The sequence below is a fragment of the Chenopodium album genome, chromosome 24, assembly GCF_948465745.1.
Source record: "Chenopodium album chromosome 24, dcCheAlbu1.1, whole genome shotgun sequence".
In the NCBI taxonomy this organism is placed as follows: Eukaryota; Viridiplantae; Streptophyta; class Magnoliopsida; order Caryophyllales; family Amaranthaceae; genus Chenopodium; species Chenopodium album.
The window spans coordinates 32,427,532-32,445,343 of NC_137857.1; the positions used below are offsets into that span (position 1 = coordinate 32,427,532).

Here is a 17,812-nt window from a genome sequence, read left to right on the forward strand (position 1 = left end):
AAAAATACTACAAGTATCTAAAAGGACAAACTATTGTAGGTTCGAAGGTCATATCATTATGGCTGTTAATCAATTTTCTATGATTAGGCCTACAAAGTTTGCTTAATTTGCAAAGACTAAATTAATACGAGACTAATTATTTGTTTTAGGCTTGGTACTTTGACCTACGGAGCATTCCTTTGACAACTCCTACAGCTAGCTATATACTTATGAAAGTGATAAAATGAACCTCTAATCTCTATCTATTGAATATCAAAATAACTTATTACTCCCTCCGTCCTTGAAAGAACGACTTATTTGGCCTAATTTTAGTCCCAAAAAGAATGACCCATTTGCATTAAAACACTTACCAATTTGCAACAATATTTGTGCAAAATTATTTTCCCCATATAAAAAATTTGATTTTCCATGCAATTTTATTACTTTCTATCTCTATTTTTTTTACAAACCCCATGTAAATTTATATTTTCAATATACTTTTACTTCTTTTTATTTAACTTTCTTAATACCCGCGTAATCAACCCAAATGGGCCGTTCTTTCGGGGACGGAGGGAGTACTTTGTAATTCATAAATAATGTCATATATTTACCTAGTAACACAAACCATATTATTTTAAATTACTTCTTTCAGCTTAAGTTCAAAAAATTGTCTTAGTTCATCTAAAGCTAGATTAGTTGACCTATTCTAAAGTTAAACTACAAGGTTTATAGTTGACCATAATTTCTAACCTCCAATTTCTATTTTATTGAAACCATATCCATTTATCTCATCTACAAGACTACAAGCCTATTATCCTACACTCGTCGGTGGATATAGTAGCATAGCATCTAAATTTTGGGAGAAATGGCTATAATATGGGAAACCTTAACCTTTGTTATTTTATTTTATTTTTTGAAAGGTTAACCTTTGTTATTCATATAAATAATTTGATAACAAGACAAATGGTGTTAAGATGTCATTTTAAAAAAAAATTGTATCCAACTAACAAAAAAGATCACAATTTTTGTGAATATTGTACATAAGATTTTTATAATAGCCGTGAAGAAAAAGTTGGTCGAGTGAGAAACTTAAAAGAAATTAGGCATATGTACTTGACTACTTGGTAATTTGGTATGTACTCGTAGCATACTTTTCAGAAGTTATATTGTTTAGGTATGAATAAATTAAAAAGAAAAAAAAAAAGACAAAAATGTAGTTAAGAGTAGTCCAAAAAGTCAAGAGCGTATGATCACAACACCAAGTCTAACCTATTCCATTTCATTCCAGATAACAGAAAAGGTCAAAGGAGTGATACGTCGTACGTGAAGACCGCAACCCTTCCACTACTAATTGCTTTGATTTGTTCTTCTCTCCCTCGTCAAGTACTTCAACTTAGTTGACGTGAACCAGTGTATTGTACTTTGAGAATACTTCATGAAATTTTTTTATTTTGGCGACCTTGATCAGTTCTTAATCCTTACGGTTTTGTTTTTCTTGTATTTACGGGCCAAATACTTAAAAGTAAAGGAAAAGGATAAGGAATTTAAAATTAAGCACAACAATAGAGGAGATACGACTATTTAACCTCATGATGATAAGATATACTATCAACTAACTACACCAAGCAAGCTTCAAATTGTACTTGTAGTTATATACTAAAAGCATGTTCTCATTGATTGAAATGAGCTGAACTGAACTTATTAGAGCTGAGCTGAACTGAATATTTTATAATAGTAAGAGAGGAAAATTAGGAGCTGAAATGAACTGAACTGAAATAAACTGAAAATAATCGTATGAGAACATGCCCTAAGTATATCATGAGATTTTAGATGACATGTACTATTATATGGTTTAACTACTTCATTCATAAAGTAGAGTACATAAAAAAATAATAGGTTTGAATTTGATTATTTGAAGATATGATGATTATTATTATTATTGAGGTATGAATAAATGCCTCCACTTTATTTGTGTTAGAAGGGCTGCTAAGCTGACTACTCAGCAGTAATTTTAGTTGGGTAGGAGAGAATTTAATGACCAATACGTTTTAGATGCAAGATCGTTGGGACAGGCTTGAATTTTTGGAACACACTTTGGCTACTTTTTTTTTTTTATTCATTAAATAAATTGATAAAGATACGTCTACGTGGCAACACCTTATTTTCTGAGTTCATTACAGACAAACGTGGTTCTCATTAAGATAAAACTGCTCCAAATACTTGTTTAAATAATTCTATTACGTAGGGAAAAGGAGTTGGCTACCAAACCTTCCGTTACTCTTTCCTCTTCAACCTTTGACACTTCTTATGCTCTTAGATACAAAGACTATTCTACCCCTCTTTCATTTTTAAATTTCATGATTATTTCATGCTCTATGTCTCTTGTTATGCATAAATTGTTACTATTTGATTAAAAAGATTAAGAAACAAAAAGTAAAATCAACATGAAAGATCCATATGATTTTAGTAAAACAAATTATCTAACCTTATCAAACAAAGAGGTACGGAATAATATGAAATATTGATAGAATGCGACAATCAAGGTCGATTAAGTTTAACCACAAAGTTATGAAGTACACCTCGTCAATTAACCAATTACTTGGCACAAAAATAAAATCACATGGATACTTTGTCGATTTTAATAAAAAGTTGAAGCACTTAACAACAATTGTATGAAACAACAATTGTATGAGATACTGATTGTTTTTTAACCTTTATGTTGAAGTAAGGCAAATGTCATTTCAATTCTCATAAAGTCATAATAATATGAAAGAAAACAATTTATCAAGGTAAATATCAAGGTAGAAGCTTGGTGCCTTGGCATTAATTTACTTGATTGTGATAGAAGAAGATCATCAATCTTTGCTTGGTTTCCTTACAACCTTCAGTTTTACAAGATTGTGACACACTGACACTAGATAATGACAACATACATTATTTTATTACAAGGGGAAATATAAGATTGTCATTGTCTGTTGCTAGAATTTTCTAATACGTAATTAGCTATGGTCAAAATTGTGTAAATACTAATAAACTCCAAGAGCATTTGTTTCAACACAAATTGCCTTATAAAAAGCAAAGAAATGCAGCCAACTAAATTGCTGATTCCTTTGCGTCTAACAAAAACACTACTCGTATTTTCGACCGAGGAAACTTAGACGAACCAACAGAAAACTAACACAACCACAAAGATGATGACCAAGTTTTGCGCCAACTGCAATCACAGCATCCTTGTGATGTTGCTTGCAGCTCTGTTATTTGCTTCCATGATAGTCAACTCTCAATGCCGCCCCATCGCCAGTAATGAAATCAAAGAAGAAGATGATGATGATGAAAGTCTTGAGATGAAGTGGGTACTCGAGATGTCGAGCAGAGATGAGATGGTGCAAATGGCTGGGTATGGTGAGGAAAAACTATCCACTGTTCTAATCACAGGCTCTGTTGTCTGCAACAAAGCTTGTTTACCAGCTAAACATGGCAACCACCACCAACTTCAGCTTCCCCCACAGCCTATCTCAGGTAAACCTAAATCCTTAAAGCTTTTAGTGCCTACTTGTCTCATGCATCTCTGTTATAGTTTTGACCAGGATTCGAAAACCGTGCATTATCTAATTACTAGTCTGCATAATGATCCATTGAATTTTTCTCTTTGATGATATAACATTGAATAAGTCCCCCCCATAACTCCCTTCTCAAAGAACAAACAAAAAGAAGATGACCCAAAATAAAATATTTTTTTATATTGTTTTCAAGTTTTTATTTTTGATTGGGATATTCAATAGATGAAGAGTCTTTTGCTGGGAATACTTAGGAATAAAGCTTCATACTTTGTTGAGAGAGGATTTTCGCATGGTGTGACATTCTACCATGCATTAAGTCTTAAGTATTTTTTTATTATACTCATGAATATGCTTAAATTTGATATTTATATAATCAATGAGAAACATAATTCAATTAGAAATTCTGTTTGAGGCTGTAGGGGCTCATATATTACAATGGGAAAAGAGGATTAATTATTGAGACCATATGCACCAGATACTTTAGCAAAATCAAATGAAACTAACAGCTTTAGCAATTAATTACGCGGTGCTAAACCGAAAACAGAGTTGAAGACCTCATATAGGATGCCCCTGCTATTAACTTCAGGGGTATCCTTCCAGGCCTTAAACATAATAGCTACTGTATAATAAAACAACTCTTGTTTAATATTCACCCATTCCAAGATATTCTTATGACTTAATCAACGTTAGTTGTGTAAAAATCCTCATAAGTAATCTTTTATTATTTTAACAGTTTATTAAGAAAGTGTACTATTCTATTTTCATTTTTCATAGGGGCCTTGGTTGGAGCAGAATGTCCCAACAAGAAAGTCAAAAGTCCTAGTTGGGCTAAAACTGTTACTGACGAATATGGAGAGTTCATGATTGAACTTCCCTCCAATCTTCATGGGATCCCAAACTTGGACAAGAAGTGCTCAGTTAAGATTCTAGAGCTACCTAAGGATTCCCCTTGCCATCTATCAACTATTAAAAACAAGGAAATCAAGCTATCTTCTGTTGGAAACGGAATCCGTACATATACAGCAGGAAAAATGGAACTTCTGGATATAATGCCTGAGAAATCAGAAGCTTGCATGAAAGGACAAAAGGATGAGCAAGGGATGTCATGGTAGGTGGCATTTCAAAGTACAATATTGATGATTGAGAGAAAAGGTATAATGGCTCACTCGGATGGCGCTGCAGTCACAGCACTGAGTCCCAGATTTCAATACCACCAACTCATTTACTTGAAGTGAAAAAACAGCAAAGTACTACTACAATTTTTGAAGGGAAAAAAGATGAAAAAAAAAAGATATACTTTATACACCACTATGTATATTACATGTACATAAATGTAATTTTGTTGTAACTTTTGGTGATGTATCCTACATGTCATAGTGGATTGTCATGAGAGCTTTGTTTTAAACTTTTAACACATACCGGAAGCCACTTTTTACGAATAATGGATAGCACACATGAATCATACTAAAAGGGGGACACATTTGAACAAAACTTACATTGATTGCTCAGGAAAGAAACTCAATTTAGTGCTTGAGAGGAAAAAAAAATGGCATATAATTCGTATAAGTTACAGTGAACCAAAGAGAATCTCCCAAGTCAATACAAATTAGAATATTAGATAGCATCTAGTATGATTATAAGATTCCATCATCAATACCTGGTAAACATCAGGAATTCTGGGCAGCACTTTGCTTAGTTTCATCTAAAATATACTTGGCAACATCAGCACAGCAAGTAAGCTTATCAGCTTCTTCCTCAGGAATCTCAATGGAGAACTCCTGCTCGAAAGCCATAACAAGCTCCACTCTCTCCAAGCTGTCCAAGCATAGATCCTTTTGGAAATTAGTCGTTTCAGTTACCTGTTGTTAACAAGACAAGCAAGTTGAGCAATGTAAGTTGTTCATGTATCCGAGGGAATTGATACTAACAATTACTCCAATAAAAAGTGCAAAGGGCAAAGATCAAGTCCAACATCAGTAACATTAAAACTTACCTTGGTGTTGTCAGTTTTATTGAACTTCTTCACCAAGTCAATCACTCGAACCATTACCTGGTCATCGGTGTTAGCCGTAGTAGTACACAGTTGCCTGCTGAATATGTTCAGTAGACTTGCATTTTCAGTGAATGACCAAGTCCTCAAGGAGGCCTGAAGTCTAAAATGCCTCAGAATAGAGCTCTTTATACTCTGCATTTTCTGCATTAACAAGAATTCCCCAAAAACATACAGTATACGGTTAGACTAGCAATCAGAACATTCGTTTTCGCGGTAAATCTTTGTGAATGCAGACATACAAGTTACAACCAGTTTTACTAAATAAAGGGGACATCATTGTAATTATAAAGAAACAGCCTTTCCAATAAATCTAAGGCATTTTGAGCATAAAACTAGATTCTTGGTTTGTTGTAGTACAATATTAACATAGGTTATTCAACAATGACAATTTTTCACAATTTACTGTCACTGTTCTACTCAACAATTCTACACAATTAATAAATGTTGATTATTGAATATAACAAAAAGGTTAAGTAAACATAGAAACATCATCAAATTGATTAACAAAGCAAAAGTAAAAACAAGAAAATTATTTCAATACTTAATTACCAAAAGCTTAAAACTTTAATTTGAAAAATGGGTAACTGTAAACTCGTTCTTATAATAAATTAATACATACTTGGAAATTACATCAAAGATTACGAAAGCAAACAAATGAGGATGAATTGAGTTGGTGATGAACTCCAAACCTAAGTTATTAAATGCTTAATCTTACACTAAAAGTAAATTAAGAATTAAAAAATGAAAATGAATACAGAAGAGTAAAGCAAGATGTACAAAAATGCGGGTTGAATACCTCTGAAGATTGTGGTTGAATGCTTTGTCTGGTAAGTGTTTGCGTTAATGCCTCAGAGAATGGAGAGTGACGAAGAAGAAAAGCTTTGCCAAAGAGGAGATTGCAAGTTTTACTTTAAAAAAAAAAAACAAAAAGTTTTACTTACTTTAGTGGGCCTAATTTCTTGTCACTAAACTGCAAAAGGCTCAACTGTTAACAGTAAACCCAATTAGTCCATTTAAAATGTTTAAGCCCATGAAACTAGCCCAATAATCATTTGTACAAGTATCTTTTTCTTTTTTGTACCCTCTCCCTTTTCTACATGGTAACCAAAAGTTTACGGTTCATTTGATTTTGTTTTTTATATTTGGTAATGAACTTATTAAAATCATCATGATCATTTTGACAAAAAAAGTAAAAATACTTTTTTTTTTTTTTTTTCCTTCTTGTTTTCAATTTTTGGTTTTTTGTTTTCAAAATAATAGAAAATAGAAAACAAAAAACGATGCCGAACAAGCCCTTTAATTTTACATGTAAATGGAGTGTTTTTTTTTTTTTTTTTTTTTTTTTTTTGGTTGTTGTTGTTGTTGGTAATAGGAGTAATTTGATCATTTAAAAAAGTTACTTCGTATTTGAGAGGTTTGGTGAAGATGTGTTTAAGAGTTTATAGAGTAGTTTTTTTAGTTGTTTGTACACTAAAACAGGTAATGGTATACATTAAAACATCCAATAACTAACAACTACTTACCTAACACTTTTACATAAACAGCTAATTACGATCACTTAATGTAAATCATCTACAATATTTATAAAACAGCTAATTATAATTAGTTAATCAAAACAACTAATGTAAAAAACTAATTATAACAGTTAATGTAAACAGCTAGTCAAATTAAGTAATTGGACACTTTAAATATATGCTGTGCTACACCATTTAATATTTTTTATATCCTATTTGTAAGATATTATACTCCAAAGTGTAAAGTTTATACCTTGAATAGACATAGCAATCATGAGATTGCAAGATTGACATTTTTGTACTCCACAAAATATAATAGATTTTATACCCTTTTATTATAAAGAATATGTTATACTTATAGCAAGATCTACAAAAGATTAGATCGTTATCCTATTATAACATAATGGTAATATTTATCGATCTCTTTATCTTCTGATTGTATTGATCCAAACGATTCCAATTGTAACGTAACCAGCTAAATCTCTATGACTATAATTTTAAAATTTACAATCTTGATCCGGACCCAATAAATCAATTTTAACACTATCAATTATAAAATTATTAATCTAATAATAAAGATTTCCCAAAGAGAGAAGAAAAAAAGCAAAAAGGTAAAAAGGGTTTAGGTGGGTTGGTTCTCCTCTCCTGAAAAAACAACCAACCAAGGATGAGAAAATGACATTCAGACTTCTTTCATAAGATTATGATTTTATGATATGAACAACTTCACATTATTTTTCATTTTGTTTTACCCTTAATAATATTCTCTCCACATCTCACTCCTTTCTTTGTTTTTCTCTCTCCTCAATCCATCCATTCATTCATCCTGATGATTACAAATTAATGATGGTTTTAATGGAAGAAGAAAGTGATTAGTATGATCCCCACCCACCTTCACCTTCACCTTCACCTTCACCTTCTTCTTCCTTCTGTTAACTCACTACTTCCCTTACTTTCCTTGTAACTTGTTTTCTTTTTTTGAATTTTATCTTTCTAATCTTTTGGGTTTATATTTTTAATAACCAACAAGTTATATAATTTTTTTATTAATTTTTTTTGTGGGGAAATTTAATTGGAGTTTAGATTTCTAGGTATAAAACTCCAAAATACATAAATTAATGGGAAATGTTAATGGTAGAGAAGAAGGGAGTCAATCTGAATCAGGGTTTGTAATTGAAGAAGAAGAGGAAGAAGAAGAAGAGATTGTTTGTGGGGTTTCACCTTCTCCAGCTCTCATGACTCACTCTCCTCCTCAAAGTCCTAGAACTGTTCAATCTCCTCTTAAATTTGCTCCTCAGGTTTTTAATACCCCTTTTAATTTTCTTTGTTTTTCTGATTAATTGATTTTTTTTTCTTGGGTTTTCTATTGATTTGTTGCTCATAATTATCTGGGGTTAGATTTGCTGTTTCCAGATGTTTTTTTTTTGCCTGTTTTTCATTGAAATTCTACTTTTACTGTGTATGCTTCTACTGTAAATGATGTTTTATTGCCCTTTTCATGAATTATGGTACAATTGTTTGTAATGCTGTTGATGATTATGCTTTTTATTAACCAAATTTCAATAAAGATGCAGAAAAATTGGAACTTGGTGCATTTAACTATTTTATTGAAGCTTATTTGAGATTGTAGTTAATGAATCATGGTTAAGCAACATTGTAGGTTGTGATTTCGTATGTCCTTTATAAGTTCTTTAGGCTTTCTTGCTTAATTATATAGGGATACTTTTTCCTGTGTGGCCGTGTGGGTACATTTTTCAGGGTTATAGAGTAGATTATCTTTTTACTTATGGCTGTTTTTGTTTATGTGATTTTGCATAGCCTCCGGTGGCTCCGATACAAAAACCCGATGACTTGCATATCCCAAATCCAACATGGTTACATTCATCGCCGCCTGATGAAGAAATGAGTTTTGAGCAAGGAATTCCTACTATGTTCACTTGGAGTAGTGGTGGCAAGGAAGTTGCTGTGGAGGGTTCATGGGACAACTGGAAGACAAGGTTCTATACCCTCCTTACATCTTATTGAATTAGTATGACAATTTTGGTGTGTGATTCGAGTAGTTCTTGCCAAATCTTAACAAAATATATTTTTGTGTACAGAAAACCTCTACAGAGATCAGGAAAGGACTTTACTCTCATGAAAGTGCTGCCATCAGGAGTTTACCAATATAGGTTTATTGTTGATGGGGCGTGGACTTATTCATCTGATCTACCTTGGATCCAGGACGAGACTGGAAATTATTACAATGTTTTGGATTTGCAGGTAAATTTCTTGTTCTGTACACTTTTGTTTGAGTTTATCATCATGTGCAATGTTAATGTTCTGAGATTCAAATCAAGTGTAATATGGTGATCTAAGAGTAGAGATATCTGAGGTGTTAATGACAATGTACTTGATCTTACTTGTGGGTCAGCGTCTGGTCAGAGTGGTCACTGGTGTGGATTGGTGCTTATGTTATTACCCTATTTTTTAAACCTGTTTCAACTGTGTTCTATGATGAATTAGCAGAATCCTTTGTGAAAACTAGTTTCTTATCCTGTTAATTTTACCCCTACTATTCGCGAATATACACTTAGAGCAGGAACCTGGAGATCTATATGATCAAAAAAAAAAAAGACAAAATAAAAAAAGGTTAGTTTTATTCCCTTACTACGATTACATGCCAAAAAAAAGTTAAATCTCATAAGAGCAGCTAGCTCATTATTCTTCTGTGGAAAGAGATAGTAACGTCAACTATCTCCATTTTCCACCATTGAATTATATTGTCAAATAAAGTTTTGCCTAGTCTATGTGGTTTCGAAAGCCAAAGCCCATCTTTATCAAATGTCCTATGAGATTCTCTCTTTCAATCTATCTATCTGCTGCTTGTTCAAATTGGATATTATTTTCTTTGATGCTTCTGTTAGTGCCACTCTGCCATAAGATGTGCAATGTCATCACAGCTAAGAAGGTCACTAGTGATGTGACTTCAGTCGTGAAGAATATATCTTTTCTTTTGGGATATAATTAAGGAATCTTTTATTAATGGACAAAGGAACAAGGAGCCTGCACTCTGCAAGTCCAAATTGATTGTAAGCCGAATAAACCTTATCTATGGCTTACGAAGCACCTATTGAGCAAAAAAAAAAAATAATTCAAGAAGCTTGGATTGATGAGGATAAATGCACAATTGGACTGAAAGGGATGCCACCAACTAACTTATAGATCTTAATTTAAGATGCTATTCCTAACTACACCTGCAGAACATATTATTGCAAATTTCTTCTGTCGCTTAGATTTCCAGAAATTGTCTTATTCTTGATGACACTATTCTACTTTCTCCATCTCATTCTGCTATTTTGATAAGAAGGGTCTTTGTTCATACTAGGTTGACTAAAGTTTAGGGGCTCGTTTCTGCTTGATTTTGTGATTCACCAATGGATTCTGATGAACAAATGCAGGATTATGTCCCAGAAGATACAGAGAGCATATCAGGATTCGAGCCACCACAATCTCCAGATAGTAGCTATAATAATACAGAACTTAACCAAGATGATTTTGCCAAGGAACCACCTCTTGTTCCTCCTCACCTTAACATGACCTTGCTTAATGTACCTTCTCTGTGCACAGAGGCGCCGCCGCCTTCTCTTTCAAGACCTCAACATGTGGTTCTTAATCATCTTTACATGCAGAAGGGAAAGAGTGGTCCATCAGTTGTCGCACTTGGCTCTACACATAGGTTCAAGTCCAAGTATGTGACTGTTGTACTCTACAAATCTCTGTAGGGATGTGTTTTTGAGGTATTATTTAAATCTATAGAGGGTTGGGTTTAGTAGTAATGGTGAGGATAGATCAGAACAATGTATTGTACCGTTGCTGGATGAAGTAGACTATAGAAGGCGCTCAAGTACCAAATTTTATGTTTGCTTCAATTTGACAACTTCTTTGTCCTCTTTAGTCTTTAGCTTGCTTTATCTGGCATTTCAAAACTTTTGTTGGCAGTTTTTCCATCTGATAACCACACTAAGCTCTACTAGTGGCGTGGATACTTTTATACGGCTTTAGATCTAATGGGAGCAACATTAAGTTGCAGCAATTGCTTTTATCTGCCATAAATTGCATTTTGCAAGTCAGACCCTTAGCGTGCCATCTTTCAAGCTAGGATTTTCCTTTTTTTTTTTCCTTCTACCTGCTGTTGTTTCGCTAGATGAACTTAGCAACAATCAACGAATGTAGCAGCAATCAATGAATGTAACGAATACCTAGAAGAAAGACAAATTTGTGGGAGGAATTAGGGCCTGTTCTCTTCATATTATTTTTAATTCAATTCTTAATTTTCTTCTCTCATAAAATATTCAGTTGAGTTCAGTTCAGCTTAGTTCAGTCAATCAGAATAGGCCCCTTCTTATTCTTGACACGTAAATTCCACATCTTTATTAAAATCATGTACTTGTAAATATCTCCATTTCCATATCCAATACTTAGCTTTACTAGTGAAATATATTCGTCTTGCTCTTTATGGAATTGTCAGGAATCTAAAGCTTTGTTTTTATTGTTTAAGCTTACACATGTCTGCCATCTGATCTTCAAGTCTTCAACTTTAGCACTAGTTGAATCTTATCTTTTCTCTTATTTTCATTTCTTTATTGAGAGATCAATATAATTAAGCTTATTATTAATTTGAATCAAGATTTTATGATTTTGTAGCGCTCCAAAATTAGGATTTTGAAAGACTGGTACTATTTTTACCTGCCGAAAAAGGGACTGAATTGAACAATAAGAAAGGAAGAGATTTTTTACTTTTCAAAAAAGGCATACTTATTTGAAAGAAAATCATCAACTGCCATACATACCGAAGTCTGAAACACTATCTGGTACCTACTGTACAACTTACTACTACTTGAGCTCCAATGCTAGCGCGAACACACACTCTTGCTTTCATCTTCTGTTTTGCTTCAATTGATCCCAGGCTTGCAGGGTCATGTTAAACTGATTAGCTTCTACCTCACACTTAGGCCAACCGCCAAAGGAATTAGGATGTGCCAGCCCTGTTTCTAAATTTCAGATTCGTTATCAATCAGACGCTTATGCACAAGCAAAGGGATCAGAAACTGTGAACTTTTTACGGCCAGTGATCAGCTTAACCAAAATTGATCACAAAACAATTTCAACCACACTAAATAGGTTCAATAAGATAATACTTCTATCAATGTGTTTATTGAGGGGTTCTTTCTCAAAATCTATTCCTCATCCTACTATAAATGTAACATTTTCATAAACAATAATAATACTCCCTACACTAAGTTGATGATGGCATATTTGCATGGCTTTCATGGCGGTCAATGGACAGGACATCCTGCCACTATAATCCCTGGGGCTGTTGGGCACGACGCCAAGGGGCAATGATCAATTTCTGTTCCCCACCATTTCAGATTCTTGTTCTCATTTTGGAGTGCAAAGAATATCAAAACAGCCATGAAGGCTGTCCCGGCATCCAAGGCTGCTGATAGAACATAGTTGTACCTCTTCCACCATTCTTTTCTGTACTTGAATACAAAGTAGTTGAATATGGTACCAGTGACCAGCCAACTAGCTATGTTTGTAGGCGTTGCTGGTGGCATCCCTGCAAACCCGTATGATATAACTGGAATATTGATGAGCGGGATCCATTTGTTTTCAGGGAAGATCTTGTGGAGTATCCAGACTGGAACAGGCAATACTGCTCCGATAAGGAATAGCCACACTAAGTTCCTGTACAACCCTCCTGGTCCAAAAAGCCTTTGAGGTCCAATCAAGCCCCAGATAACAGAAGCATCAAAGGTGACTCGGAATTTGGGGCATGTCCACGGGCTGTTGGGATTAAGAGACTCCACGTCGCATATGTTGTCAATGGAGGCCAACATCCACCATGCTACTGCAAGGTTGACCACACCAGCAACTAGTGTTCCGACAAGCTGTGAGTTGTTAAGAAAATAATGGAAAAAATAGGTGAGTTTCAAGCAATCAAACCTAATCTTCATATACTGAATGTTCTAATAGACAGCTGAAGATATGTACAGCAGTACAGACCTGAGCTGCATACATGGACCTTGGTGGAATCTTCATATAATGCCCAAGTTTGAGGTCAGACAGGAAGGCCAGAGCATGAACGGTGCTGATTCTCCCGTATATCTTGAAAAGCAGATTAGCTATGGGTTTCCCAGGGTAGACATACCCAAATATAAACTGTGCTATTATGTCGTACCCAGGTTGCTGCATTAATCCAGAAAACATGTTTAAAATCCAGAAATTCCTTAAATAGATTAACCAGATAAAGTAAAATCTGCAGTCTAGAATAGATTAATCCAGAGCATGTATGCAGGTAGTACCTGATTCGTGGTCGCTTGAATGACACCAATGGGAAGAGTCACAACCCAAGCTAAGGCAAATGCAAAAAGCATCCCCCACCAAGGCAGCTGCACATCATCTTTCCATATAAACGACATTAAGATTGAAAATGCCGCACTCAACACTAACAGGATCAGGAACCACCATTCAGGCACTTGTTTGTATTTGCTCATCAGCTTAGCATGTACGTCCTTCTTAGCATTTTGCATTGCAGATCTGCTCTGCTTCCAGATGTCCCTGCACAGCACATCCGAATGATATGAGTAAAGACTTGACTTACAACCACATTGACTACTGTAATCTGATTATTGCATGAACTGAAACCAGCATACCTTCCATGGAATAGAGCAACATGTGTAAGAGTGGCAGTGAATCTTGCAAATCCAGACCCAATTGAAAGGGCAAAGAGAGGACTAAGGTATAATTTTCCGTAACTATTATAAGCTGCAACGTTAAGGTCACGTTGTGGGGTGAGAATCTTGGTGGTATCATACTTCAGTCCATTAGACCGAAAAAGCTTGTTGGAAAATATTGGAAATTTCCTGGATTCAAACGTATCAAACTTCCAGTAACACAGCGGGATTATTATGTATATGAACATGATAAAACCTATTCCAACATTGACAATGGAAGACCAAGGTGCCACCAAAGGGCTGCCATGGTAAGCAGAGATGCCGGCCCAATCCAGGGTAAAGGCACCCACACCTAGTCCATTGTAGCCTGATCCAACCTGCTGAGCTGTAATGTTTCGAGGCCATGCCCAACACACCCAGGAAAAAAAGGTCAAAATTGGAAACAGATAACCAGGGAGAGCATAGTAGGCAAAGCTTGCTGCAAAGAAGATGAGGAAAAATTGCATCCGGGTAAGCCCCTTTTGTTTGTGCTCCTTCTCATGAAGTGCTCTGCAGTATCGAGTTAATCATAATCAGATTTCTTTAGTATTAAAAGAAATAAGATTAAACAAGTAATTACTACATTATTACGTAGATGCATAAACACTTTTTACTCCATAGTTTATGTCAAGAATCAAGACCTTTTAAGTTAGGGGCAATCTTAGTTGATATTCCTAGTTAGTTACTGCTACATCCTTAGAACTCGAATATTACTGATCACAGGTTACTTTTGTATTAGATAAGTTAGCCTAAGCGAATCTTGCAATACAATTTCCTTCATTCATTTCGTATGTACACAAAGAATATACTCGATGACTAGCTTAGGTAACAAAACTGAGGGTGACAAATTCTTACTCCGTAGCTCTTAAGCATGAATTCATTCCTGTTATAAAAGTTATGAAATGACTTTCTTTTCTTTTCTAGCAGAAAATTCTTACTTCCAAAAGTCAATTAAGGTAAGGTAATGTTAAAGCATTTTTCACCAAACAAGAACATTTTTCAAAAACCAAGTATACAGGCCGCGAGCATTTGTCATTTTGATGCTCATAAATTATCGAAAGTTAAGAGTTGGTTGTAAGATCATAATACGAATATAATTCCTAATAAAAGTTGGTTGTAAGATCGGAATATTGAAGCACTAGTAGTAGTTCCAATCCGTAACATCTGTCAATGAGAAGGATGGGCAAGTAGTAGTCTATCCAGTGAGGAATTGATGCTCTTTGTTTAGACAAATACATGGCCATACATACGTATCGATCAATTAGCTAGACGACGTTGGCCTCAACTTTCCACAGGAAAGGCGAAAAACAGAATCTGTGACCAAACGAACATTGCAATGTATGTAGAAAGCTAAGGTTGAAGAGTGAACGAACCTAAAAAAGGAGACTTGAGCAAGGTTTGCTGGCCACCACATTTCGACTGGGTCAACTAGATACCTTCTAAGCATCCCGGCCCATCCATATCCAATTATCTGATTATGTTGTCACAAGCATATATCACACTCTTTATGGACCTTATTATACAATACAAACTACTAAAAGACACAAATCAATTAATAGAACCTAATAAAAAGTTACAAAGGAAAGTATGTAAAAAGTACCAAGGAAATAATCATTATTTTGTCTCACTATAACATATGGAGTAGGAAAAATTTTATTATGCAGTAATGGTCATATGTAAATTAAAATTACTTTTTTCATTTCAAATTAACAAGGGGTAAAATTAATTTGTCCGTTTATATAGTCATTTCATATATCTTCTTTAAAATATATGCCAGAGTGATATTTATAAGTAAATAAAAACGGAAAAAGTAGTTGGTATTTTTAATTCCCTTTGCATGCTTCTTCTTTTCTCCCCATTGTAATTAATGAATTGAAACAAAAATTGCATGTGATGAAAGCTCAAAAAATAAGGAAAAGAGATGAAAATGAAGAAGAAGAAAAGTCCAAAATAAGAAAAATGAAAGGTGGAATGGGAAACTTCCAAGAAATGTAAACCTATGGATGGAATAAGAATGGGACATGCAACCCAACTCCAACACTCCTCTCACATGCATAACCTTAACCTTGTTCTTTAATTTTCAATTATTTATCAGACAAATTCCAATTCCAATTTTCAACATTATACTACCCCACCCTTTTGTAATTAATCGACACATTCCTATTAGTCAAATTATTGATAACTCATAACGTATACTATTGTTCAGTGTTCACTCTACTACCAGATAATTGTTGTACAATTTGCCACTATACTTCCAAATTTATAGTCAATTCTCTCTTATATAATCTGTACCAGAAAAATTGATATAGTAATTAATAATATAATTTGAACTAATAATGCATACAAAATTAATCTCCATGATTAGATATAGCATAAAACAAGTGTTCCGTGTTCTCGTGCCTACAATATATCATTGTGGTACAACATATGTCATTTATGGATAGTACTTTTAAAAAAATGAACATAAAAATGATATACATAACCCTTTCAGAGTTAAAAGTGAAAAGTATATTTTATATACTTCCTCTGTTTTTTTAGGTGCATTACTTTTTCAATCAGAAAGTTTTTTAGATACACCACTTTTCTTTTTAACTAATTATTCTCTATACCTCTCCTATCACATAGACCCCATTTATTTTCGTAAAAATTGACTAGAATTCCGTAAAAATAAAATGATACTCCCTCCGTCCCCAAATGATAGTCCCTTATGGGCAAAAATCACGGAAATTAAGAAACTTAAATAAAAGTAGTAAAATTACATTGAAAAGATAAATTTACATTGGGTATGTAAAATAGTAGAGAGAGAAAGTAATAAAAGTACATTGAAAAACAAAATTTACATGGGAAAGTTAAATTTTGCACAAATATTGTTGTAATTGGAGGAAATTTTGATAAAAAATTGATATTAATGGTACTTGAAAAAAACAAATGAGACTATTAATTTGGGACTAAAATAAGTCATAAGAGACTATCATTTGGGGACGGAGGGAGTATAACTAAAAAAATTGTACTCGTACTATAATGAATAATAAGCGTGAATTTATCATACATTTCTAAATTAATACAGTACATTAAATTAAATAATGATTAATAAAAATTAATGATGAGCAAGGACGTAAACTGACCTGAGTCGTCAGCACAATGAAGAGGGCACAGACGAATCCTAAGGACTGTTTATAGTAAGCTTTCATGACAGTAATGGCACCAATCGAGTACGCATCACCCCCACCGTAAGAAACACCACAATTTGCTAATATCGTAATTATTACATGCTCTTTTATGTTAAACGGACCCGGGTTCAAGCTAAACTCCCACCGTCCTCCAAATAATCTGTAATTTCGGGTCGGTAAAACCCGGGCCATGAACTTACCCATGGGTAGAACCGCTATTTGCATTAATATAGCCGATATAGTAAGTGGTTGTGTTCTATAGATAAAAAATGTGTTTAAGAAAATGAGTAACACGCATGATATCATACCCAAGAACCATGCCCGAAATGTTAATACCGGGAGTGTCGGGTCATCGGTCTCGGGTACGACTAACGCAACCTCCTCCACCGGACACCTCTCGTGTTCCTCCTCGTCTTCTTCGATTCTCCCTCCACCGTGCTCGGCCACTTTGCTAGCCATTTCTCTCTATATGTGTTAAAATTGTTGGTTTAGTAAATATGACAATGTCATATGATATGAACATATAAATACAAGTCCTAAATTACACTATTATTTTTAGTATGGTTTTTGAGAAATTACAGTGTTGTCCTTAATGAGGAAATGACGGAATTACCCTTGTAGCGGAATAGGGGTGGGGTGGGTGGGTGGCGCAATCAGACTGTTGAAAAGTGGAAGAAAACTTTAGGGAGTGAAAAGAGAGCATGAGAATATCACGAGCTGTGTGTTGTACTACTTGTTCTGACACACTTACGTGCCCTCTCCTAAATTGCCACGCTGG

At 34.3% G+C, this 17,812-nt stretch overlaps 4 protein-coding genes across 4 annotated transcripts; 2 read left to right on the plus strand and 2 right to left on the minus strand.

Annotated features, from left to right (window-relative positions):
* Positions 1 to 3,069: 3,069 nt before the first annotated feature.
* Positions 3,070 to 4,932, plus strand: LOC145612205 (uncharacterized). Its single transcript, XM_081667584.1, has 2 exons — positions 3,070 to 3,498; positions 4,314 to 4,932. Exons 1-2 carry the CDS (start codon positions 3,171 to 3,173, stop codon positions 4,649 to 4,651), a joined length of 666 nt encoding a protein of 221 aa, XP_081523710.1. The 5' UTR covers positions 3,070 to 3,170; the 3' UTR covers positions 4,652 to 4,932.
* Positions 4,933 to 5,054: 122 nt separating this feature from the next.
* LOC145612206 (acyl carrier protein 3, mitochondrial-like) lies at positions 5,055 to 6,500 on the minus strand. The gene is made up of 3 exons (XM_081667585.1): positions 6,389 to 6,500; positions 5,533 to 5,733; positions 5,055 to 5,398 (listed from the first exon to the last, which is right to left on the minus strand). Exons 2-3 carry the CDS (start codon positions 5,728 to 5,730, stop codon positions 5,207 to 5,209), a joined length of 390 nt encoding a protein of 129 aa, XP_081523711.1. The 5' UTR covers positions 5,731 to 5,733; positions 6,389 to 6,500; the 3' UTR covers positions 5,055 to 5,206.
* Positions 6,501 to 7,832: 1,332 nt separating this feature from the next.
* Positions 7,833 to 11,042, plus strand: LOC145612214 (SNF1-related protein kinase regulatory subunit beta-2-like). Its single transcript, XM_081667594.1, has 4 exons — positions 7,833 to 8,404; positions 8,925 to 9,103; positions 9,206 to 9,368; positions 10,547 to 11,042. The coding sequence occupies exons 1-4, from the start codon at positions 8,225 to 8,227 to the stop codon at positions 10,868 to 10,870; spliced, it is 846 nt and encodes a 281-aa protein (XP_081523720.1). The 5' UTR covers positions 7,833 to 8,224; the 3' UTR covers positions 10,871 to 11,042.
* Positions 11,043 to 12,186: 1,144 nt separating this feature from the next.
* Positions 12,187 to 17,545, minus strand: LOC145610218 (oligopeptide transporter 3-like). The gene is made up of 6 exons (XM_081665511.1): positions 16,990 to 17,545; positions 15,238 to 15,335; positions 13,805 to 14,374; positions 13,454 to 13,709; positions 13,155 to 13,337; positions 12,187 to 13,039 (listed from the first exon to the last, which is right to left on the minus strand). Exons 1-6 carry the CDS (start codon positions 17,491 to 17,493, stop codon positions 12,425 to 12,427), a joined length of 2,226 nt encoding a protein of 741 aa, XP_081521637.1. The 5' UTR covers positions 17,494 to 17,545; the 3' UTR covers positions 12,187 to 12,424.
* Positions 17,546 to 17,812: the final 267 nt, after the last annotated feature.

Bases quoted from the DNA above. Each gene is read 5' to 3' on its own strand.
- LOC145612214 (XM_081667594.1), top strand. From the start codon at position 8,225: ATGGGAAATGTTAATGGTAGAGAAGAAGGGAGTCAATCTGAATCAGGG. The intron at 8,405-8,924 runs GTTTTTAATACC...GATTTTGCATAG, and splicing joins CTCTTAAATTTGCTCCTCAG to CCTCCGGTGGCTCCGATACA. The intron at 9,369-10,546 runs GTAAATTTCTTG...GAACAAATGCAG, and splicing joins ACAATGTTTTGGATTTGCAG to GATTATGTCCCAGAAGATAC.
- LOC145612206 (XM_081667585.1), bottom strand. From the start codon at position 5,730: ATGCAGAGTATAAAGAGCTCTATTCTGAGGCATTTTAGACTTCAGGCC. The intron at 5,399-5,532 runs GTAAGTTTTAAT...TGTTAACAACAG, and splicing joins ATAAAACTGACAACACCAAG to GTAACTGAAACGACTAATTT.
- LOC145612205 (XM_081667584.1), top strand. From the start codon at position 3,171: ATGATGACCAAGTTTTGCGCCAACTGCAATCACAGCATCCTTGTGATG. The intron at 3,499-4,313 runs GTAAACCTAAAT...CATTTTTCATAG, and splicing joins TCCCCCACAGCCTATCTCAG to GGGCCTTGGTTGGAGCAGAA.
- LOC145610218 (XM_081665511.1), bottom strand. From the start codon at position 17,493: ATGGCTAGCAAAGTGGCCGAGCACGGTGGAGGGAGAATCGAAGAAGAC. The intron at 14,375-15,237 runs GTTCGTTCACTC...TCGATACTGCAG, and splicing joins GCTCAAGTCTCCTTTTTTAG to AGCACTTCATGAGAAGGAGC. The intron at 13,040-13,154 runs GTCTGTACTGCT...AACAACTCACAG, and splicing joins GGTCCATGTATGCAGCTCAG to CTTGTCGGAACACTAGTTGC.